This window comes from Gymnogyps californianus, chromosome 14, assembly GCF_018139145.2.
Source record: "Gymnogyps californianus isolate 813 chromosome 14, ASM1813914v2, whole genome shotgun sequence".
Taxonomy (NCBI): Eukaryota; Metazoa; Chordata; class Aves; order Accipitriformes; family Cathartidae; genus Gymnogyps; species Gymnogyps californianus.
The window spans coordinates 15,268,608-15,291,650 of record NC_059484.1 but is presented as its reverse complement, the minus strand read 5'-3'; the positions used below and the strand labels follow the sequence as shown (position 1 = coordinate 15,291,650).

At 45.7% G+C, this 23,043-nt stretch overlaps 1 protein-coding gene across 1 annotated transcript; it reads left to right on the top strand.

Moving 5' to 3' along the window:
• The first annotated feature begins 906 nt into the window (after positions 1–906).
• HMGXB3 (HMG-box containing 3) lies at positions 907–22,047 on the top strand. Its single transcript, XM_050905240.1, has 20 exons — positions 907–1,045; positions 1,756–1,903; positions 2,323–2,497; positions 2,927–3,490; positions 4,136–4,234; positions 6,405–6,536; positions 8,626–9,038; positions 9,399–9,574; positions 9,874–9,971; positions 10,515–10,613; positions 11,185–11,334; positions 13,023–13,324; positions 14,813–14,940; positions 15,562–15,693; positions 15,966–16,150; positions 16,754–16,973; positions 18,072–18,205; positions 18,603–18,719; positions 19,152–19,364; positions 19,951–22,047. Exons 1-20 carry the CDS (start codon positions 937–939, stop codon positions 20,419–20,421), a joined length of 4,065 nt encoding a protein of 1,354 aa, XP_050761197.1. The 5' UTR covers positions 907–936; the 3' UTR covers positions 20,422–22,047.
• The last annotated feature ends 996 nt before the right edge of the window (positions 22,048–23,043 follow it).

The window sequence follows — 23,043 nt, the reverse complement described above, 5'->3', positions numbered from 1 at the left end:
TGATAAAGAAATGCTGGGATCCCATGAATACTTGGAGTGGCTATTGCACCCGGGGCGATACCACGTTTCCTGACAGGAAGATCTCTGGCGGCTCTCATGGCGAGGTGGCGGAACAGCGCTGGCCTTACAACCAGCTGGCTGCGGAACAACCACCACCTTAGTCGAGTGGCACTGAGCTTTCTTGGATTTTCAGCTGGATCTGAATTTCAGGTTGCCACTTCATCTGCCTCATCACCGCGCACGGGAAGCGGGACCGACTGCATTGGCGGGCTGACATTATCCGAGCCAAGGAGCAGAGCTTCGCCCTGGCGCCTCCCGGCTTCACGAGGGGAAGGGCCAAGCCTGTACCTGCTGCTCCGAGGAGACCAGGAGGGAGAAAAGCTGTGGGAAGTCAGACCGAAAGCCTGCCTAGCACCACTGAAGGCCCTAAGAACATGGTGCTACTTAGGCGGAGAGCACTCCCCGCGTCCAGCGGCCTGAGCCCTTTGCTAATTGCGCTCTAATGGTGCTGCGCTCCCGGCGCGACCAGCTCCCGCCTCCCCGCACCGCCCTGAGGAGACGCCGCCCTGAGGAGAATTGGCGGGAACAGGGGCCGCGCGCACCTCCTCTCCCCCCAGCCCCGCGCGCTCCTTCCCGCCACAACGCGAGGGGACGCCGCGCACATGCACGAAAACTGACCCCTCCCGGCCACCGTCCCGGCCAGCCCCTTCCCAGCGCCCGGCCCCGCCCTTCCCACCGGCGTGGCCCCGCCCCCTCCAGCCGTCACGCCGCGACCCGGATGCTGTTGCCGCGAACACTTCCGGCGGCGGCGAGTGGCCGCCGAGGCGAAGGCTCCGGTGCTGTCCCGCCCCGACCCGCGGCCCGGGCCCGGCCTGGCAGCCGGCCCAGCATGCCGGGGCGGCCCGCCTCGCCCCGCCCGTCCGCCCGCTCTCCTCTATGCGGCTGGCCCGTAGCGCCGGCGCTGCCTCCTCCGCGCCGCTGCGCCCCGGCTGGGACGTGACCACAGCTCGCTGCCTGTCCGACCGCTCGTCCCCGGTGCTGCCCAGTGAGTGGCCGAGGCGCCAGGGCCTTTCCTCGGGGGGGGGGGCAGCTGGGAGGGGGCCGGGGGGGAAGGTTTAACAGGGCCGAAGGGGGCCCCGCCGCTCCGCGTCGCCTGTGGAGGAGGCGGGACCTCGGTTTAACGGGCTTTGGCTTGCCCAGGGTTAGTGACTGCGTGGGGCCGAGGTGCGGGTCCTGCGTGGGCTGCACCTGAACCCAGGCAGTGTTGCCCTTTATCTCCGGAGGCTTCTTGTGTCCTCTCTGCCTCCCAGCGCCCCGGAGGCTGGAGCTGTCACCGGTGTTAAGCGAGGAGCCCCAGAGATCTTCTAGTGGGTAAGAGGATTATGAGGCTTCCATGCTTATTCAGCCTCTGGCCTTGCTTTTGTGAGCGTGGCCGTGATATCTGGTAGCTGGACACCTGCTTGCTGGGCGTAAGGCTTGCTCTAGATTACTAAACTTATCTGAGAGGTTCCTGGGGAATTGCAGCTTTTAAGTGCAGATGCAGTGTGTCTGCACTGAACTGATGGTATTGAGGTCATAGTAATAAAGGTGTTTTCTTCTAAAAATAGATAAATAGCTAACACGCAGTTATCTTGGTTAAAGTCAAACTTACATGCCAGTGATGATGTCAGTTTACAAAGGTGATTAAGAGCGGTCTTTGTTGGGAGAAATGTTGTATAACTTGGCAAGTGCGTAACATAAAATATGTATTTTTAGCAATGGAGGCTCCATATGATGGCACTGAAGTAACTGTGGTAATGGAGGAAATAGAGGGCACTTACACTTACGCATCACCAGTGCCGTCTAAGAAGAAGAAGAAATATAAGAGTACTGGCGATCATGGAGAAAAAGCCAAAAAGCCTAGGTAAGTTCTTTCTGTCTTCATTTAGCTCCTGTGTAGGGTATGGGAGCAGTTTTCCTTGTTTCTGATAAGAGTGAACTTTGCAGTACACTTGGAATGCTTCATAGTGTAAAACATCATATATAAAACATTAGCTTGACACTTTGGGCCTGCTCTGACATCCTTGTCTTTACAGGTGCTACCCTTGCTCCATCTAAAGTTTGTGTACCCTCAGAGAAAAAGCCTAAGGCAAATTATTCTTACTTCAGAGGTTCTCCCCAGAATCTTAGTTTTCATTTGGTTAAAAAATGCACTTACAAGTAGGGTTGAATGTAACATGCTTGTTATTTGACCTTGAGACAGACATAAACCTTGTGGATTTCTTTTTCCAAAGGAATTTATGTAGAATGACATTAACGTTTCAGTCTCTGGTTGTGTTTCAGATCTGCTTACCTCCTCTACTATTATGATATTTACTTGAAAGTACAGCAAGAGCTCCCCCACCTCCCTCAATCTGAAATCAACAAAAAGATCAGTGAGAGCTGGAGGTTGCTCAGTGTGGCTGAAAAAAGCTATTACTTGGAGAAAGCCAAGCTAGAGAAAGAGGGATTGGACCCGGTAAGTCATCTTTCTGGCAGTTCTTTGCCACGTGAAGAGAGAGGCACTTAACTGCTTACACAGCACTGTGTGTGGGGGGATCATTTAACTGCAGATTCCAGTTTGTATTTCTGCTTAGTATTTGTATTCCTCTTGCTTTTGCCTTCTGTTCAGTCGAGGGATAATGTTTTGAAATTCAAGATGCATATGTCTAGTACCTGCTGACGGGGATGGTAGTTATTGTTGTGTCATGTCATCAGGGTGATTGATGGTAAAATGGATGATAAATCTAGGGATGAGAGGGATTCTGCAGGCTATGTCATGTGGAGAAATTCCCAGCAAACTACTTCAGGAACCATTTGAACTTTAGGCACTAAGATAGCAGGTTTGAGAACTGAATCTCTTCCTTTTCTTGTTTTCATTTATTCCATGCTCTGTTTTTGCCAACAGAACTCCAAGGTGTCCACTCGAACTGCAGTAGTTCCAGACATTCCAGGTTTCCGTAAGATTCTTCCTCGCTCGGATTATATAATTATTCCCAAAACCACTCTTCAAGAAGACAGGAGCAGGCAATCGCTGGAACTGTGTGTGACACAGGGTCAGGCAGCGTCCGAAGGGTTAACGGCTTCTAGTAATGTCACAAATGTCTCCCGTGATGCTGTGCAAAACATCCTTTCTGTGGACTCGAGCCATATTGGCATTTCTGAGCAGTGCATTGCCATTGAAGGACTAGCAGAAGAGACTGCTTCCTTTGGTCAGCCAGATGCTGTGGAAGAAGTGGTTGCGTCAGAGGTTCTCTCTCACTATGTTGCGCCCGTGACAGAGAAAGTGGCTGGAGATATCCTCTTGGATGAGGCTTCTTTGGAAATAGAAGGGCAACCGTATCAGACAGCTCGGGTAGTTATTGAAGAGACTCTAGTTAGCAGCTCCACAGACATCTCCAACGGGCGCATCGCTGTGGCCCGTCCTCAGGTTTCAGATGGCGTGTCTGTGGTGACCGTGGTGACTGGGAGGGTAAGTTTTTCTAGTGACACTCAGACTCCTGCCAGAGTCTCACCTGAAATGTCCAAGTGCTGTTTAATGCATTTTACTTCAGATCCTTGGTGGCTGCAGGAGATCCTGTATTGCCCAGCGTGCTTATGCTCAGTGGTGAGGGAAACAGCAGCTGTTGTAACTCAGTGATTACAGCATCTCTGCTTGCAGATTGACTCTGCCATATGCTGATATCACTTGTGTCTTAAGGTGACTCCTTGAGGTTTTTTGTCTGTTATAACAGTACTTAGGGTGGGTTCCGCAGTTGGACTACAAGATTTTGGGGAGAAAAAAATGTTACCTCTGTGCTCCTGATAGCTGTTTTCTTGGTTGCAGAGAGGTAGAAGGGAGTCCTTTTAAGTTGAGGTGTTAGGGATCGGTTACAAAAAACGTTATTCTGTGAAGAACTGGATCTGCTGTTTTAAATTACAAGCTGTGAAGAGTTTGGTAATTTCCAGAGTAGACCTGGTAAGGCCATTGCTTTTGAAATGATTGCTCCTCTTTCCTGCTTTCTGGTCTCATCAGTCCTTAAGACATATGTTCAATGGTAGTGTTCATGAGAGGGTGGGACACAGGTCACCATGTCTCTTGTTTTCTGCATGTATTTTCCCTTTGACTTCATTTTAGGATACTGAAGAGAGTAGCTCCTCCACACCTGCTACACAGTTTATTATGTTACCTTTGCCAGCTCATTCTGTTGTGGAGAACCCAGCGTCGATTAAATTGGTAAGAAATTCAGAGTCTTGTATGGTATTTTAAGGTATGGATATATTACCATAGGTTTGTCTTAAAGATGTTAGAGTAGGACGGGTTTGATCATGGTTCAGTTCTTAAAGATAATCCAATTTGGAGTCATCATGTCAGTTGATATATTTCTTGTCCCTGGTTTTATGCCTTATGTATGCTGATGGGGGTCTCTGACTTCCTAGAGTGTGTTATAGGGGCCTATTTCTCCTGCCTTCTTCCTCAAGGAGTTCTTGGAAACAAATGGAGTAGATAATGCTATCACAACACATCTGGCCCACATCAGTTTCTGTGTTGCCCTTTGCAGAGTCTGTGTAGCCATCCACATCCTCTACCTGGGTGCATATTTGTCTTCATAAAATGCCAGTGTCCATCCCTTTGAGGGCAAGAATGTGCTTTTGTGATGGTAAAACATGAGCTCCCCAGTCTCATGGATGGCTGTCGCTTTGGCCACATGGCAGGAGAGGAGCAGTGACCTAAGGTTTTGAGAAGCCATGTAAAAGGTTGCGTGGCCCGTTGCATGAGGAAGAATAGTATTATTTCTCTAACTAACCACTCCAACCACCTGTATTTCTGTAGTCATTGTAGGACTTCATTGTACAGTCAGCACTGCAGCTCCTTGTGTTGTATAAGCTAGCATCAAATCCTGTTTTCCAGGTCCTCTATGCTTCCAGCTGGTGGAACACTGCACATATTTATAGTGGTGCATAGCGTGATATTCCTCTAGGTGTCTTAGGGAGAATGGAAATACCACAGGTTTTTGTTCCTGAGAAGTACCTAGCTTAAATTGTCCCATTTCTTCGACAGCAGCACTTGCATTTCTAGAAAAAAATGTACCTAGTTAGGGACTTACGGCACAACAGCTCCCTCGGGAGTGTTGAGTACAGAATACTGGGAAGTGCTGCGCTGACAAAAACTCAATGTGTAGATGCAGTTGTCCTGGCAAAGGTGACAGGTTCTGCTTTAGTTGTCTTTATAAATAGTGCCTGGTGGTGCTGCTGGTGTTACAGTAGTTTATGGCAAGTTACAGTAAAGCACCAGGGAGTACTTGACCACTGCATACAACAACAAATTACTGATGAAAACTGCCTCTACGTCATGAGTGCTTGTCTTCAAGTCTTGTCACCCCATTGACATGAGTCTATTAATCACATCTTGCCTCACTGTGGACTACTGTTTGAATCATTTTTATACCATCTTATTATGACTTTTTCATATCCATAAGAGAACTGTTACATCACTGTAAATGCACGGTTAACTTCTCCAGTAGGTTATATGCATTGTTCATCTCTGCTCTGCAATTTGATCTAAATTCTGATAATACTGAAGGCTCTTGTATAGACTGAGCATTTAGACTCAGAGTAGTTATGGTGCTGACTCACTCTGATCCAGCTGTGTGGTGGTTGATCAGTAAAAGGAATAATAGTGGAGGGCTGGTGATTTGCTGAATAACGTTTGTAAAGTGTTTACGAGGAAAAAGGGAGCGATGAGCACAGCTGTCATGGTTGAACCCCAGCCGGCAACTCAGCACCACGCAGCCGCTCGCTCACTCCCCCCACCCCCAGTGGGATGGGGAGGAGAATCGGAAAAAAAAGTAAAACTTGTGGGTTGAGATAAGAATGGTTTAATAACTACAGTAAAATAAAATATAATAAAATACTAAAAAGAATAATAAAATGTAATAGTAATTGTAATGAAAAGGAATATAACAACAACAAAAAAAGAAATGAAACCCAAGAAAAGACAAGTGATGCACAATGCAGTTGCTTACCACCTGCTGACCGATGCCTGAGCAGCGATCGGCCCCTCCTGGCCAACTCTCCTCTGTTATATATGGAGCATGATGTTCTATTGTATGGAATATCCCTTTGGCTAGTTCGGGTCAGCTGTCTTGGCTGTGCTCCGTCCCAGCTTCTTGTGCACCTGCTTGCTGGCAGAGCATGGGAAACTGAAAAGTCCTTAACTTAGGATAAGTGCTACTTGGCAACAACTAAAACATCAGAGTGTTATCAACATTATTCTCACACTAAATCCAAAACACAGCACTGTACCAGCTACTAAGAAGAAAATAAACTCTATCCCAGCTGAAACCAGGACAACAGCTTTGTGTTTTTCAGCTCTGTAGAGAAATTCTTGACAACTCTTGTTTCAGACAACCACCTATACTCGCAGGGGACATGGAAATTGCACCAATCCTGGCTGTTCCTTCACTTACGTCACCAGGCATAAGCCACCAAAATGCCCGACATGTGGGAACTTCCTAGGAGGGAAATGGATCCCAAAGGTAAATTTGCCTTTCCTTCCCTGATTTTCAGACAGAAAGTGCTGTTTTAGTGAATGCCTGTGATATTTCTAGACCTGTAGATCTAGCACAGGAGGTCAGATATGCCAGAATTGATCCCTGCACTTGTGTTCCAATGCTTGTGCTGGAGCAGGTCATCATTGCAGAGGACACTTGGCCAAGGTGAGACAGACCGACCCGAAATCACCACGCCTTGGGTAAAGATGCCACTTGTAATGGTGTCAGTTGGAATAGATGGGGCTGCATTTGGTAACTCTCATTGAGAGGATACACATTCTTCTGGTCCTCTGCCTGCATTATAGTTCCTGTGACTGGAAGGCATTGCCTGTTCTTCCTGCTACAGCCCTAGCTAAGCTCAGGAATTTCGTTGAACCACTTGTTTTGTGGCAATTTATCTGCGTTTGAAGTTCTTCTACAAATTGAGGTTTTCTGTGGTCTTTCAGCATTGTTTTTTCAACAGAAAGGAGGAACAATTCTCAACTATAGTAGGTATATGATCCTTTGGGAGCTAGCTAATAAAGTTGATCTAGTGGAAGCTGAAGTGCTGCTGGGTATTGTTGACTCATGGCTGCGTGTCTTATTCATGATGTTCTGACCTTTGGCTGAAAGGAAATTGCCAGGTGTTGGTGGAGTTGTGAAGTTTGTTTGAGTGGAAAAGTCTTTCTCCGTATGATACCTACTCTGCGTAAGTTATTGGCATCTCTACTAGCTGTATACAGCAAAAAACGCTTGCTCCTTAAACCTTGGCAATGTCCTGGTAATTAGTCAGTTCTGAACAGATGTGCATTCATTACATTTCTGTCTGAAACAAGGCTCCTCAGGCACAAGTTAAAGGATGTTCTCAGTGTGAAAATTTGCTTTGACATTCAGTGGCTTTATGTGGATTTGTTCTGAACCTCCTTTGTTTTGTGTCTAGATCCATTAAATGTTTAGGGGCAAGAACTTTTTTAGGCAGCTTACAAATTCTGTAGTGTCTGAGCTGATGGCTGGGCTTCCTGCGTGGTAGGATACAAATAGTGATGATGGCATCTTAGCTTTTGTTCTGTAAACCTGCTGAAGTAGATAGATGGCTAACTGAAAAAAACATGTTTCTGCCTGAATATGGCATGCCTGCTCCTGTTAAATCCTACATTGGTTAGAACTGAAAGGTTTTAGAGGGAGTTTTCTTTCTGTCTTTCAGTTTTATTCTCTTCTGGGAACACATTTGCATAAACGGTTCCACTTGTTTTTATGGTGTCATGCCTTGGGAAAAACACGCACCAGCAGGTTTTTTTAACCAGTAATAACAGCAGTAGAACTGAAACTAAATGTATACATACCTTCCTGTTCCTTAGAAAGGAAAGGGACTAGGTTATAAGATGTCTTGTTTTTAAAAACCTAGATTATCCTTCTGAGTATGAACTCTGTAGAGAGCTTAGAATTAATGTGTTTATCATGCCAGAAACTCTTGATTCCATTTCTGATATCTTTTTGCATATTACCGATTCAGTGTTCCATTGTACCTTCGTTGACCCCAATACATGGCTTATGTAGCCTTAGTCTTGAAGGTAACATTTTTCTTAAAGTCAAAAAACTTTCCTAAGTACTTCTGTTTCCTGACTCGCTCAAATGCATGCTTTTCTGAATGGATGTATCCAAAAGATACAAGTTTTCTACCTAGCTCCCTGTGGTTCCTCAATAGTGTGGAAGAACAGACAGCATCAGAGAGCAGAAGCTATGAAAGGGGAGCGTAGGAGGTGGGCCCTTGTTACAGAGGGTGGTGGGTGAGTTTGTGATGTTGATGCTAATGGTGATATTTAAGGGAGTTTAAGAAAGACTGATTCTTCAAAGTAAACAGTGTCTAAAAATAATACATGAAGGGCCAGGAGGCTAGATAAAATGTTAACAAGGACTTTGCTGTCGTAGGAGATGATATCTTTCTGCTCTCGTACAACGCACTGCTTAAACACTTAGGATTTTGCTGTTTTGATCCAGCATTAAGTAGGCCATGGCAAACCTGGCATATGTGAAGGGAACTTACTTATCTGTGAAAGCCTAAAGCTCTGTAATGTGGCTACCTCTTTGTTTCCAGGAAAAGCAACCAAAAAGCAAATCTGAGCCAAATTCAGGCACCTCTCTTAAAACTCCGGCAGCTAAAAGAGGTCAACAGTCGGTATTCACAGAACCGGCAGCTGTTAGCGAGAGTACCTCCAAGTCTGCCTTGGAAAGCTCTGAAGCTGTTAGCCAGCTGCTGAATGCTGTACCTGTTGGAGGGCAAATGCAGGAGACGGAGTGGGAGGAAGTGATCATCTCTGAGGCTCACATTCTTGCAAACAACGTGCTTGCTGAAGACAGAGGGAGTGCTGTTGGAGTGATGCTGGGTCAAGAGAGCCAACGGCAAGGAGACTCTTCTTCAGAGCAGGCAGAAAAAGACAGCGTAGGGCTGGGGATGCCACCGTCTTCTGAGGTGCCAAGTCCAAATGCCTCTGCAAAAAAGCCAATGGGGTGAGTCGGTTTTCCATATGTTATGGGAGTGTATGATGTCTGTTGTATGCTGATGGGACTAATCCAAGAAATTGAAGGCTGTTGGCAGTGCTTCCTGTAAGACCTGTTCTGTTTGCTGTCTGTTCTGTGCCAGTTCAGGATTGTTCCTTTGAGATTTTGTCCATCAGAGCTAATTTTTTTTTTTTAAAGTGACGATTAAATTGTAATCACAGGGCAGATATATCCGTAGCACTATTTCTCCTTTCTACTGCAACAGCTGTGATTATTGTGCTAATAAAGCACAGTTCAGGGAAGAGAAGAAAATCGAGGCTGAGGGGGAATCGATGGAATTTTTTTCCAATTGTAGATCTTGTCTTTCAGGATTGATGCTCCAGCTGCTTCACACAAAGGACAAGAAGTAAAGAGTAAACCAAGACCCAAGACCTCCTTGCTGGCCGCAGCAAGGCCCATGCGAGCCATTCTGCCCGCACCAGCCAGTGTGGGGAGAGAAGCCAGCACTGAGCAGCCTAGCAACAGACAGGCCTTTGCGAATACCGGTAAAAGCAGTATTCTCTGGTATGCTTTGGGAGCGATTGTCTTTCCTCACCATGTTGAAGTGGTCTTTGTCAAATAGTAAGATATGTCTGAAGGGAGATAGTGACCTATGCTAGAAAAAAAACACTCTTTCTCTCTAACTGAGAGTGCTGGTAAATGGGCCATGAAACAATTGCTTGGGTCATTTCACGTTCAGAGGAAAAATCTCACGTGACTATGGTGGCATTTACCAAAGATCTCAGAATGAAACAGGACCTGTTTTCTCATATCTAACCTGCTGCATCCCTTTCCCTCTCCCAAGACAAGCATTCCCCTGTGAGAACATCAGGCTTGAAGCCCAGTACGCTGAAACAATTGGGCCAGTCGATTCTGCAGCCGCCAAGTGCCGAGGAGAGAAAGGTACCTATGGTTTGTTCTTCAAATGTGTGTTATTTTCCTGGGTTGTTTTTTCCCCAGATGAGGGATATGACCTGAGTGGTGAGAAATAGAACATAAAAATGTAGCAGCCTTATGATGATGAGATCTGTGACTGACAGTTTTTATGATACGGCTCGGAAGGTGCATGAATGCTAGATGGCTGAGTGTAGGAACTGAACTGAGAGATGCTGTTGGACAATCCTTCTGTTGGCTGCTTTGAGAACCTCCCAGCTACTTCCAGAAGATGTTTTGAGGATCTGCTAGTGCTTTGATAATCTGACATGCGATACTGAGTACTGAGTCCTTCACCTGTGAAATATGACTGAGTATGCCAAGATGCTGCAGTACTTCTGTTTGAATTGTAATGCCTTAGTATGCAAGACAGCGTGTTGTAGTCTTCTGATATTAAATGAACATTAATTAATTTATTGGGGGGGGGAAATGCTAATAGGTATTGCTTACAGGATGTGTGTATTCAGTAGTAGGTGTCTCATGGATGTTGTTTTTTCTGCTTTCAATCTCTAGCTCCACAGTGCTTTGACCAGCAGGGCATCTCAGGTTAAAGTAGTGGAGGTCAAACCAGACGTATTCCCTTCCTACAAGTACAGCTGCACTGTAACTTTGGTGAGAGTTTTTCAGATGGTCTGACTTATGCCGTGGGGAGTGTCATCTCTGGGATGAGATGGTTCTGTGACTTTCGTTTTACTGACTTGCAGAAATGTATCTCATGTTTAATGTGAGACAATCTGTACTTTGTATGTCATCTGTTGACCTAATCCAGGGTGACTGTACTCTGTTGCAGTCATGTTTGGGACCTTGTTAAGAACTGGATTTTTCTTCATGTTTCTAGCATAATCCCCATCCCCTCCTCGAGTTCAGCAAGGAGGATCAGTGGTTTCTGGATGAATTTAATGTGCGAGTGTTTGTGGTCTCTAGAACTGGCCCCAGAATGTTTGAGTGCCAGTTAAAGTGTTCTGTGCAAAGTGACAGGGCCTGCTACTTGACCTTTATAACACCTCGTTTAAAGTGGGGAAAAAGCATATGATATTCAAGCAGACTTTTCTAGAATCTTGTTGGCATAGAATCATAGAATCGTTTAGGTTGGAAAGGACCTTTAAGATCATCGAGTCCAACCGTTAAAAGTCTGAGGCATCTAAAAGTCAAGATTATCAAACATCTTTTTTGTGTCATTCAGGATTTGGGATTGGCAACATCACGTGGCAGAGGGAAATGCAAGAACCCATCTTGTAGTTATGTGTATACAAACAGGCACAAGCCACGAATCTGTCCAAGCTGCGGATACAATCTTGCCAAAGACAGAGCTGAGAAAACAGCAAAATCCCTGGTAAGGTTCAGAATAGTTTGTCTTATCAAATGGCTATTGTGGGGTGGGCAGGGAAGTACCTTAGTTTGCAAGTGCCCATGGGAACATGTTATTTTTTTTTTTTTTCATTATGGTAAGCTTTTCTAACAGAATAATGTCCTATTGAAAATACTTATGATGTTTGTACTGTCCAGCTCCTGCAACAGTGGTGCTTCAGGCTGAGAATGAGACTAAGTGCACTCAGTTCTACCACTGGATGTCTCTGTAGCTTAAAAATGCTTATGGCGTGTCAGTACATGCTGGGGAAATCACCCCTAAAGTCACATTTGTTGTGTCAGCTTTGTTGAACTTCAGACTTCATCAAGAAACTCCCAAGTATGCTCTGCTTTGTGACCAGTTTGTGGCTAATGTCAATTAAGTTAGTACATCTTGTATTAGAGCTTCCTATTTTTAGGGGTTTGTAGTGCAACTTTACTTCCAGGCTAAATTTATTTCTGGATGTAGTATTTTTTTTCTGTTGTAGAAAGATGTTTTTCAGTTGTCTGCTGTTCTACATGGAAGTAAATAATGAATTCTGGGTTTTGTTTGGGGTTTTTTGCATTTGAAGTTTCAAAAGTTAGCTTTTCTCATATAGAATTATTTTGTTTTTTTAAAAAAAAAAAACCAAAACAAAGGAGCTGTCCTGTTCTTAGCTGAAATGCCCACTCAGCATGTAGACAGACTACATTTTAGTCTATGTGGTAATATGACTCTTCCACCTGCTTTTTTTTTTTGAAGAACATAACTCTGTGTAGTATTTTTTAAACAAACAAACAAACAGAAATGGCCTGTGTGAAACTCACACATAAGCAGCTGTGTAAGGAACAGCAGTGCGCTTAGCTCAGCTTGCATTTTGAGAGGCATGTGGCTTGTCTCTTCCTCATTTAGTTTTTTCTTGTTTTCTGGCTCTAGATGTGTTTAACATTCCTATCACACAGTTCATTGTTGTCTCTGGGCTTTGGACTGATCATTTATCTCATTGCTAGACTAGACAGAAAAACAGGTTGAAATGTTGGCAGAAGAGTTTAAGTGATTAAACAGATTAGCCTGTTTGCGTTCTCGCTGTTCTTCTGAGCCACCTAGAGTTTGATTCTCCTGTGCTTGTGCATTTTTGTCATGATAGCATATGTGTGTTGGGGGGTGTGTGTGTCCGAGGACTATAGTTGAAGAATTGTAATTGATTAGTGTATTCTGTACATCGCAGCCCCTAGCTCTCATTTAGCACTTGTCTTCTCTAGCTTCTGGAGAGGTGTGCAGACTGCCATGGCTGTCTGAGCATGTTATACAGGAGAATGTGCTTGATAACCTATGGAGAAAGGCAGTGGCTATTGCCAGGATTATTGAAGTGTTTATATACCTGTTGATGGTTATCCTCACCCTCTTGATCCTCCCTCTCTGTACTAAGACTCCGGTTTAGTGGCAAATCTGTGATGATCTAGCAGTATTATAGGAGTTCTTGAAAGGCTGGGCTGTAATAAAGTTTTTTTGGTGAAGTAACAGGCTTGAAGCTACTGTTTGGAGTCGATGATTGAGCAGTGGAGTAGAAGTCAAGTCTACTGGGTACAAAGGTTACTGTTCTTCTGCCACTTTTTATGACTTCTTTGGGCTTCTTAATATTTCATCCCCATGCTTGCCTAGTTGAATATGTGAGTGTTTGACTTGCTTTCTAGGAGGTCAGTCCAGGTCAGGCTGATGTGCTGAACACCAGCGAGCCCCTAACCCCATCCCAGAAAGAGATCCAGCGTCAATCCACCCTGCAGTTGCTGCGCAAGGTAATGCAGATCCCAGAGAATGAATCGGAACTGGCCGAGGTCTTCGCGCTCATCCATGAACTCAACAGCTCGCGGCTCATCCTGTCCAACGTGAGTGAGGAGACAGTCACCATAGAGCAGACCTCCTGGTCAAACTACTATGAGTCTCCGTCTGCGCAGTGCCTCCTCTGTAACAGCCCATTGTTCAAAGGGGGACAGAAGTAAGATTCTGTTTTAGACTTGTGACTCTTTCAACCTTGTGCTGATATTCTATGTTACAAGCGTGCCTGAAATAATATTAGCTTTAGACGCTGGTACTGAAGCTGGTGTAAGTGACACTGAATAAGCTAGAAGTATGTGGAAAGGGTTTAGCTGGTTAGTGATAAGCTGTTTCTGTTTCTCCTGTGCAGTGTAGTTTGTCATAGTTACCATTTCCATACAGCAGGAGAGCTTGATCAAAGAGTGACTGCTAAGTCTAGATGTAATCTTTTTTTTTTCCTTGAAACGGAATGTTTTCATTAGTCATCCCTTCTTTGTTTCCCAGTCTGATGTTTTGAGGCTGACAGAGGCAAAATTGTGGGATTTAGCTGTGCATTATGTGATTTCCCTTTTCTCTCTCTTCCTGATCTGAATATTTCCTGTGTGGATCTTTTTGCTTTTGATGTTTTTGTTCTTTGCATGGCTTAGCGTGGGCTTGAGTGAATTCTTTTTTGGAATAAATATTCAAATTGAAACCTGAAGGACTTTCAGAAATTACCGGTGTAGAGGGTAGATTACCTTAACTAGATTTGTGTAAAAGCCCGTAAGATATCTCCTCACTGAGTCTGCCAAACATCCTCCTCTTGCCAAAAGCCTGAGCTGAAATGTTTCCCACAGCAAAATGTCAGGTAGTTTACTGTTATGTTTCTTTCTTCAACCAAAAAGATATTCTTGATACCAATTAAGGATGTTTGCTTTGGTCAGGCTAGTACTAATTGAAATTTTTTCAGCGGAGATACTTTTTATACTCAGTAATTTTTGCAGAACAGTGCTGTCTTGCACCCTGTCCCTCACCTTGTGACTTTACCAGCCTGTGCGTTGTAAATCCTTGCTTCAATGCTGAGCTGCTTTGCAATGTTCTGAACGCAATGCTCTGAGTGTGGGACTCTCACGTGTACCTGCGTAGGCTCTAATTAAATCCCTGCCAGCGGGAGGGAGCTCGCTTTGACTTTGATTCCTATTTTCTCAGGTGGACAGCTATATTTCTGCCACTAGGGCACAACTGGCATTTTCCCGTCTGAACTTCTTCCTCAGCAGCTGTACTGTAGAGGAGCGGGCCTTTCTGAATCTTTGTGTGTGTAGGGACAGGCTGTCAGGTAGAATGTGTTACTAGTCACTCTTTGTTGCCCCACAGCAATAGGGCTGATGCTTCTCCCAGGGCAGCTGGGGCTGTAGATTTTCTCCACCTCTCAAATACTACGCGCCCAATGTGTGGAGCTGGAGAGATGCTGTAGTGCTGTTAAAAGAATGTGAGCAGTGACCTGACTCTGCCAGGGGAATCCGTTTTAAAATGTAACATTTTTTTTTTTTCTGGTGTGAAATGATGTGAACTGGCTTAGACTGACATACTAATGAACTGATCTCAACTAGAACATTTTAAGTTACTGCAGGACTGGACTGAAAAACCTGTTGGCTTGACACTTTGAGTCGTCTTTTGTTGTCTGTTACAGTTCCCTTGCTGGTCCTCAGGAGTGCTGGCTGCTGACAGCTAATAGATTACAGGTGGTTACAGCTCAGGTCAAAGTGTGCTTGAACCTGCAGTGTCTGGCCCTCCATAGCTTCACTGATATTTACACAGGTAGGAAAAATGTAAGCATGCCAACTTACAGCATGACTACAGTCTAAACCCTTCAGAAGCCTTGGGACTGTATCAGGGCATTGTCTTTGCACAGAAAAGTCTATTCCCTGCCCCATTGTATTAAACTGGAATTATTTTGACTTGCACTATTCTTCTGCAAGTAAAACTGTATTTGTCAGGAAAAACACATACGAATGCTTTGATGAGGAAGGCCGTGCCTTGCTTTGCCGGTGTAGGTCTCCTCTGTGTAAGTGGTAAATGTTGAGTTCTGCAAGGCGACCCCTGAGATCACAGTCAAAGACATCTCTGCAGAGTGCTGCTTCTCAGTGTTGACTAGTGAGACTTGAGTGGCAGTAACTGTGGGCCTCCTGCAAGGCAGCGTGGAGCTGAGGAGATGGATTGGCTGCTGTTCCTTGTAGCTTTTTAAATTTAAAGGCAAGTCTGTGAAAGGAGCTAATCTTGCTAATGTGCAGAGGGAACAGTCCCAGAAGCACTATCCACATGTTTCCATTATTTTCTGAGCCGTACTCGTATGAGTATGTCGCGTTTCAGTAAGCAATACATTTCTTGTGACGAAGATCTGGAACCCTACAGACAATAACTGTCTGGTTTTAACTGCAGGCCTTTTCAATGTGGGTAACAAGTTGCTAGTGAGCTTGGATCTTCTCTTTGCAATCCGAAACCACATTAAACTTGGAGAGGATCCCAGGGTGGCTGTTGGCAATATTCTCGACTCTGTTCAGGAGCAAACTGGTGGGTTTTCTTTCTTGTTTTTTTACCATAACACTTACACCAAACTGTGACCTGCTGATGATTGTTAGGTTATAAAAAGGCAAAACTCACCTATTCCAGTGTGGTATGTTTCTGTTAAATCACTTCCTAAATCCAACAGTACCTCTGCGACCAGTTCTTTGTAACAATTCTCTGGAGGACAGGTTTGTTTTTATTCTGCGTAGGAGAGTTCTATTACCTCTCCACTGACTTTAGGAAGTGAAAGCTGTAATAGTGGCATGTCCTCTTTTCAGAAAAAAGCCTGAGCCCTGAAGAGCAGGTTCAGCTCCAGGAACTTCTGTGCAATGGCTACTGGGCCTTTGAGTGCCTAACAGTCCGGGATTACAATGATATGATCTGTGGAATCTGTGGCATAACCCCCAAGGTGGAAATAGCCCAGAGGAATGTGGAAAATGTCCTGGCACTGAAAAATACAGAGGTAGGCTTTTCACAAACTTCACATCCTGTTCATGTTCAAAGCAGATCATAATGACTTTTGCTGACTCTGGTCTTCATAATGCACGATAATTACATGAGACCTTTGTAAGCAGTTTTCTGCTGATGCCTGGCAAGAGGATGTGGCTGGAGTGGTTGATGCCTGCACTTCCTCTTAGAGGTGTTGATGTATGGTTTGGGGAAAACAAGATCCTCTGTCCCTGGACCACAGCTTTTGTCCAGCAGCCTGTGACAGTAGGGACCTTGGATGAAAGTTGCTGAACTTGGCCTTCTTCCTTTGACATGAAGGCATTCTTTTTGCTCAAGGAAACTCAAGCAGTTTCCTTGAGATGCTGTCTTCTCTAATGGGGGAAAAAAGCCCTACTAGTAGTATGCAGCATGTCTGGCTTTTATGTCAAATAAATGGTTTTGACTCTCACCCAACGAAAAGTGATTGTGGGGAACTCTAGGAGCCCGAAGTCGTCTTGTTATATTTGGGCTGAGCACTCTCCTGCGTAGTCCTCAGGCCTTGAGTGAGGCCGACACAAAACTGTCAAATGAACTACGGTTATTTGTATTTGACCAGTGTGTTTCTTGCTCTTTCTAGTTTACTTGGCCAGAATTCTTGCCATCAAGTGAAGTGAATGTAGAAGACTTCTGGTCCACGATGGAGACAGAGGTGATTGAGCAAGTGGCTTTTCCTTCTAGCATCCCCATCACAAAGTTTGATGCCTCTATTGTTGCTCCTTTCTTCCCTCCACTGATGAGAGGAGCGATGGTGATCAATACTGAGAAGGACAAGAACCTGGATGCACAGCCAGTCCCAGGTAACTGCTGAGGTTGTGCTTATTAAGGGAGTGCTTTACGTGGCAGTGACTTCAGTCTTTTGGTGATGTTTAGAGTTGAGAATTGATGATTGCGTGACTCTTTAAAAGTTATGTCTGCTGCGAGAAGGCAAGAATGCTGGGGTGAGTTCAGCTGTTCTCAGGATACTTAGCAGCTTGAGCTTTGGCCTGCCCAGTGAAGCTTGAATGCACGGGTGTGCTCTGATGCATTTGAGACATGGGGGGACATGAGAGCACTGCACCCCAAATGAGATATGGTCTGATTGCAGAGGGATGCATGCACAACTTGAATGCCAGTCAGTATTTGTTTCATGTTAGACTGATACTTGGACTGTGAAAGCTGCAGGCAGTGCTCGGTATCTCAATATCACCGTCTCAATAAAGGGTGAATAAGTTTTTACAGAACTTGAAAAAAGACTAGGAGATGGATGTGTTAGTCCTGATCAGTGTTGTCAACATTCAGTATATCCAGGGCATTGACTGCATGTAACAAGAAACCATGAGATGAATAAGCTCAGATGTATGAGAGCTAAATTTAGTTAGCACATAGTTCCCCTGACAGTTTAGGTATTAAGTATAAGAAGGAAAACTGGCTGTGCAAGCTTAACAAGTGTATGAGTTGGCTTTGCAGACAGGGCTGCAGCTGTTTTAGAGAGTTGAGCTGCAGAAGGGCTACATGGGCTTTCGTGGAAGTGGAGCTCCGGAGAAAGAGCCAGGGAGGAGATGTGAAGGGTAAGCCTGGAGCTGCTCAGTCCGAAGGCTGCAGTCACGTTTCTCTGTGCTCTTCTGTCACTTGTTTATCCTCACGTCAGTCCAACCAGTCATTTAAAGGTTACAAACAATAGGATAGGCAAGTGCTCATGGAGTCTGCACTTCTGCTGGGCTCAGAGTGGTGACCTCACTAGCGAAGGGTTCGAGAGAAGTGTGGGCTGTGTCACGCTTTGGAAATACGCCTATTCATGGCTTTCTCTTGCTGGCAGTTGGTTGTGTGGTCTCCGCTTCTGTAGTCTTCAGAAGAAATTATTTTGGTGACTTCCCTTCCTGAGAATGAGTGCTGAGGCTTGTTTCCTGCCTTTACAGGTAATGGGAGTGCCTTGGTGAGGCTCCTTCAGGAAGAAATCTTCAGGCTTGAGCTGATAAGCTCTTACAGTGAGGAAGAGCTGCAGAGCTTTCTGACACAGTGTGGCATCCCCTGGGAGGCTTCAGATACAAAGGTAATGGCTTGTTTGCCCACGTACAAGCCTGCAGGAGTGGAGGTGTTCACTGTCTTTCCCTCATTCACACTTGCCATCCTAGCTAACTTCTCATCTGACTGCACTAAGGGCAAGAATGGGTTAGAATTGAGTGCCTGCAGATTACAGGATAACTTACACATGGTGAGCTAAATGAACCTTTGTGGGCTAGAAGAAAGGAAGCCTGTAATTACCTTGTCACAGGCTCAGCATCATGTAATTGCTTATCATCCTCACGGCACTGAGTGTGGGATTAGGAAGTTATGGGATGAAGTGCAAATTAAGATTTGGGAGACCTTGCCTGCAGCCTTCTCCCTCTCTGGAGGCATCCATTAATTTTAGCCACATACAGACTTTCTCTGAGACCTGTCTTTTCTAGGACCAGCTCTGCTACTCCCTCCTGGCTCTCTATGAGTTTGTACAGAATGGGACAAGCATCACACAAGCCTCGGCTCATCACACAGGAGGGAAAATCTACAAAGTGTGTCCACATCAGGTAAGGAAGGCTGGAGTCAGCAATGTTTTTTCTTACCTTGCTATTCACTATTATCTGAATTACCAGTGTGGAACTCCCTCATTAAATGGAAGCAATGGAGTGGGCCTCTCTGAGCCTTGGGAATGAAACACACTGCCTCGGGGGCTTGGAGTATGAGCAGTCCTGCAGGAGATTTCAAGATCGACTAGTGGTCTGAAGTCTGGTTTTCATGTTGCTGCTAAGGTGGAGTTGAAAATCACCTGTTCCTGAACAAGATGAAGTGAATGTGTATGAGGAGTGAGGAGGAAACAGAATATCTTTAGAGAAAGTAACTGTCTGGTTACTGAATTGTCTGGAATACCTGAAAGGAAGCTTAATTTTTATAAGACTATATTTTTTTCGATAAGTTTTCATTTTTATTCTGCTGTTTGGTGTTAATCCTTTTCTTTCCAGGTTGTGTGTGGCTCAAAGTACATAGTAAGAGGAGAAAATGCCCGAGATCATGTGGACTTGTTGGTTTCCTCACGTCACTGGCCTCCAGTGTATGTTGTTGATACAGCCTCTTCAGTGGCACTGTGTGCAGACATCTCCTGTCCTGGCCTGACTTCTCAGATGTGGGGGAAAAACCAGGGCTGCTTCTCTGACCCCATGGATCCCCAACGGTTAGTTATGTCCGCCTTTGCACTCTGCCATGCCAGTCCAATATGGAAAAGTTTCACGTGAGATTTAAAAAAAAAAAAAAAAAAAAAAAAAAATTAAAAAAAAGTATATGTAACCTGTGTTGTGCCTCAAGATAATTTGACCTGATAAGTGTCTCCTGACTCATGGCTTTGCCAGTGCATAGCTTCTGAGCGTAGCGGAAAGGGTTACGTGTTGCTTGGGGCATTAGGTTCATGCTCCTTAATAGGAAGAGCTGTGCTGGAAGTGCATTGTAACAGTTCAAATCATGAACTTTGGAGCACGTTGCTTATTTTGACACAGCAGCTCACTTCTCTCAAACTACTGCTATTACTTGAGAAATGGGAGAGGAAGAGGGTTGCTAGTGCCTTGGGATTATCTCTGAGGGCATACGAATGAGGGAGCGAGTGTACAGAACCACCTTTGTGGTGTTTAGGGGAAGGCTGAATCAGTTAGCCTTCCACTGTTTTGGGTCATAGTGCTGGTTGGAGTTCAGCCAAATGGTAGTTTTGTCGTCTTAGCTGTCGGGAAGTTGCTTCATGTTCTACTTGGTGCGTGTCTCTCTCTCTCCCAGTATGTGTCCTGCCCTGAACTGCTAGACCAGCACTACAGCGTAGACATGACTGTGGCTGAGCACTCTGTTCAGCACCCCATCACCAAGTCGTCGGCACGCCGAATTGTTCACACGGGTTCGGAGCAGAACAGCCACCGAGATCCAACGGCTCGGCATCACTGCATCTCCCTGTGCCGAGAGCTGGAGCCTTACAGTGCCATCATCGCTGCTATCAATGACAGCAAAACTAGCAACATCCGCCAAAGGCCCATCACCTTCGAGAACGCCACGCACTATTACCTGTACAACCGCCTCATGGACTTCCTCACCAGCAGGGAAATTGTGAATCGGCAGATCCAGGAGATCGTACAGAGCTGCCAGCCTGGGGAGGTGGTAATTCGCGATGCTCTCTACCGGCTCGGAGTGGCCCAGATTAAAACAGAAACAGAAGAGGATGAAGAGGGGAAGCAGGAGGATGATAGAGGTTGCTGAGTAACAAAACAACATGTTGGTTTCTCTCTCTGATCGTGTGGATGGGTGGGCTGGGCCAGCATCTGCAAGGTTTGGGCAGCTGTCTGGCTTGAGAGTTTATTTTTACAGGTTGGAGATGCGATGCTGGTGGCTTTGACTGCTGTTAATGACCAAAGAGCTGTGTGCTTCCATAGTGTTATGATAGCTGCTGCGAGCATGGGTCTGTCACCCCCCTTGCTGATGGCTGCAAGTGCCTCCCGAGGTGTGCGATGGACCCACGGCTCAGTGGTGTGAAACGTGGCCCTCCCTGCAGCTGGCGAGTGGAGAAGGGAGAGGCATTTCTGGTAGTGGGGAGTGTGCATGGTCAAGCGCACAGGTTTTTTAATTCTGAATCTTGCTTGCTGACTTCTTTGTGCATATTGGTGGCAGGGCTGGGGGTGTGGGAGCAGGCATGAAAGGCAGACAGCTAAGAAGATTTCCCCCAAAATGTTCTGAATAGATTAGTTCAGGGCACTGACTCCTACTTGGAAATCCTGCAGAGCTCTCACATGCATTGGCTGCAAGGAGTCTTCAGTTGAGGAGGGGGAGGAGGCATGCAGCTTTAACACGCTGTATCTGGGGAGCCTCCCTGGAGGCTGCACTCCTGGGTCCAGGATTGTGGGTCCAGGGTGCACTCCAGGGTGCTTCAGCTGCAGACAGTTTCTAGAATTGTTTGTCCCTTCACATGAGCACGAATAATTTAGAAGCTGAAACATACAGTGAGTGAAAATCGTTCTGTATGTTCTGTAGGTAAGAATTGCTGGGCGAGCCCCAGGGGAACCAAGCTTGTTGGAGGGCTCTATGAGCGCTGTGCAAGGCGGTGGCTGCGGAAAGGGGAAGGACACTCAAAATTTCTGTGCTGTCCCCCTGGACACTTTTTTTTTTTAGCAGTTTCATTCTGTTCAAGGACTTGCATTTCTATTGTCCTGCCCTTAGAACAGAATCACAAAGACTGTCCGTGGGATCAAGGAGGAACAATGAATGCAGCGTCACCAGAGCGAGCAGGGTTCGGTATTCCGCCCTCAGAGGAGGCGCTGGGAGAGCTGTGTCCACGTGTGCAATCTCAGCACTCTGTCAGGTGTCGTATTTGCCCTGCCTGTGTCCACACAGCGCTGTGTGGGTTAGAGAAGTCTTATGCTGCCCAGGTTGCTTTATCAGCTCCTTGAGAGGAGTCGGGCTGAGACCTCTGCCCCTACAGCGTGTCTGAAGAACATCTTGGGCTGCGGTTGTAAAGCTGTGTGCGTTGTCTGCTGCTAGCTCCCTTTTGCTGTTGCTGGTGATGAAGGTGGATGGATGTTTGCTGTGACCCGCAGAGAAGAGAAGCGGGGTGCTAGACTGCTAAGTTGCCATCCAGGGAGTTTATTTTGTCTGAGTGAACAGTGGGGAAGGTTCAGAGGCTTGCGGTGTGGTTGAAAACTCCCTTCTGTGAAGGGGAACCTATTGAGTACCGTACTGTTAAAGTAAATGTATTAAGTCTGAGCAAATGCAGTAATTATGGCTTGGGGTTTTTCTGTTAAGAACATTAACTTATTATAAGAGACATAGTGACTTTTTTCAGTCAGTGATAAAGTTTAATAAATTATCTCCAATTTTTGGGGTGAAACTGTGGCCAAGTGACTTGTTTTTTGTGTACAAGACCTGGAGGACTGCAGTGGGAAAGGGCACAAACACAGTGTGCATGTACACCACGATTTCAGTCCGCACTGCCATGGTGGTGGGGAAAAGCCTGGTATTCTCAGAAGCAAGGCGTTCTGAGAGGAGCAGCTCAAGAAATTGCTTGGGCCACCTCACCAGAGTGTCAAATAAAGTTATCCTGCTAAATAGAGCTAAGGTATAGTTCTTCGAAGTGGCAAGAAAGTAGCTCCCCTGGTCAACTCCCCTGGTCTACCTGCTCTTGTTCTGCATTTCCCTGCACAGGGCAGCTCCTGAGGTGACTTTCAGAGGAGAAAGCCTGCAGCAGGTGACAGTAACTTCTCTTTGGGATGTGTTGAAGGGCCTGGGCTGGAGCTCCTGCTCCATCTAAGCTGTTGCTACAGGAGCAAACACAGTGACCGTTGTCGGATGTCCCATCATCACAATTGAAATTACTCCCCCATTATATCCATGCACAGGGACTACTTCATTTTGCCCAATTACAGACGGGCCAGTCAGAGCAAAGTGCTTTAAAACCTTGCTTTTAATAAGTTTTTGCATTACACAAGATTGAATGATTTTGAGAACTGGTAATGAGAAGTGTGGCTGAGGAACTGGAGCAGAGTTGCAGGGTGTGAGGGGATGGGCTGGTGCACCACCTGTGCTCTGATCTGTTCCCCTCTGAGAACAGTCCTTAAAGCCCTTGAAGAGACCCATTTTGTTAAACATTTTATTCTTTATAATGCTGACAGATAGAAATACATTAGCTTTTTATTTAGTAAGGAGGAATGAATCACTTGATGTTAGCATAAAACCAGGTTTAAGTGGCCTACAATGTAACTAACTGCTCACAGTATGACAAAGGCCACCTGCCACACAGTAGTTGTGTCTCAGTGTAGTTTGCCTGAGCCCTGTCAGTGCTTGTACCTGGAATACTGATCCTTTACCCACCAAGTCAGGTGAAGCTAAGAA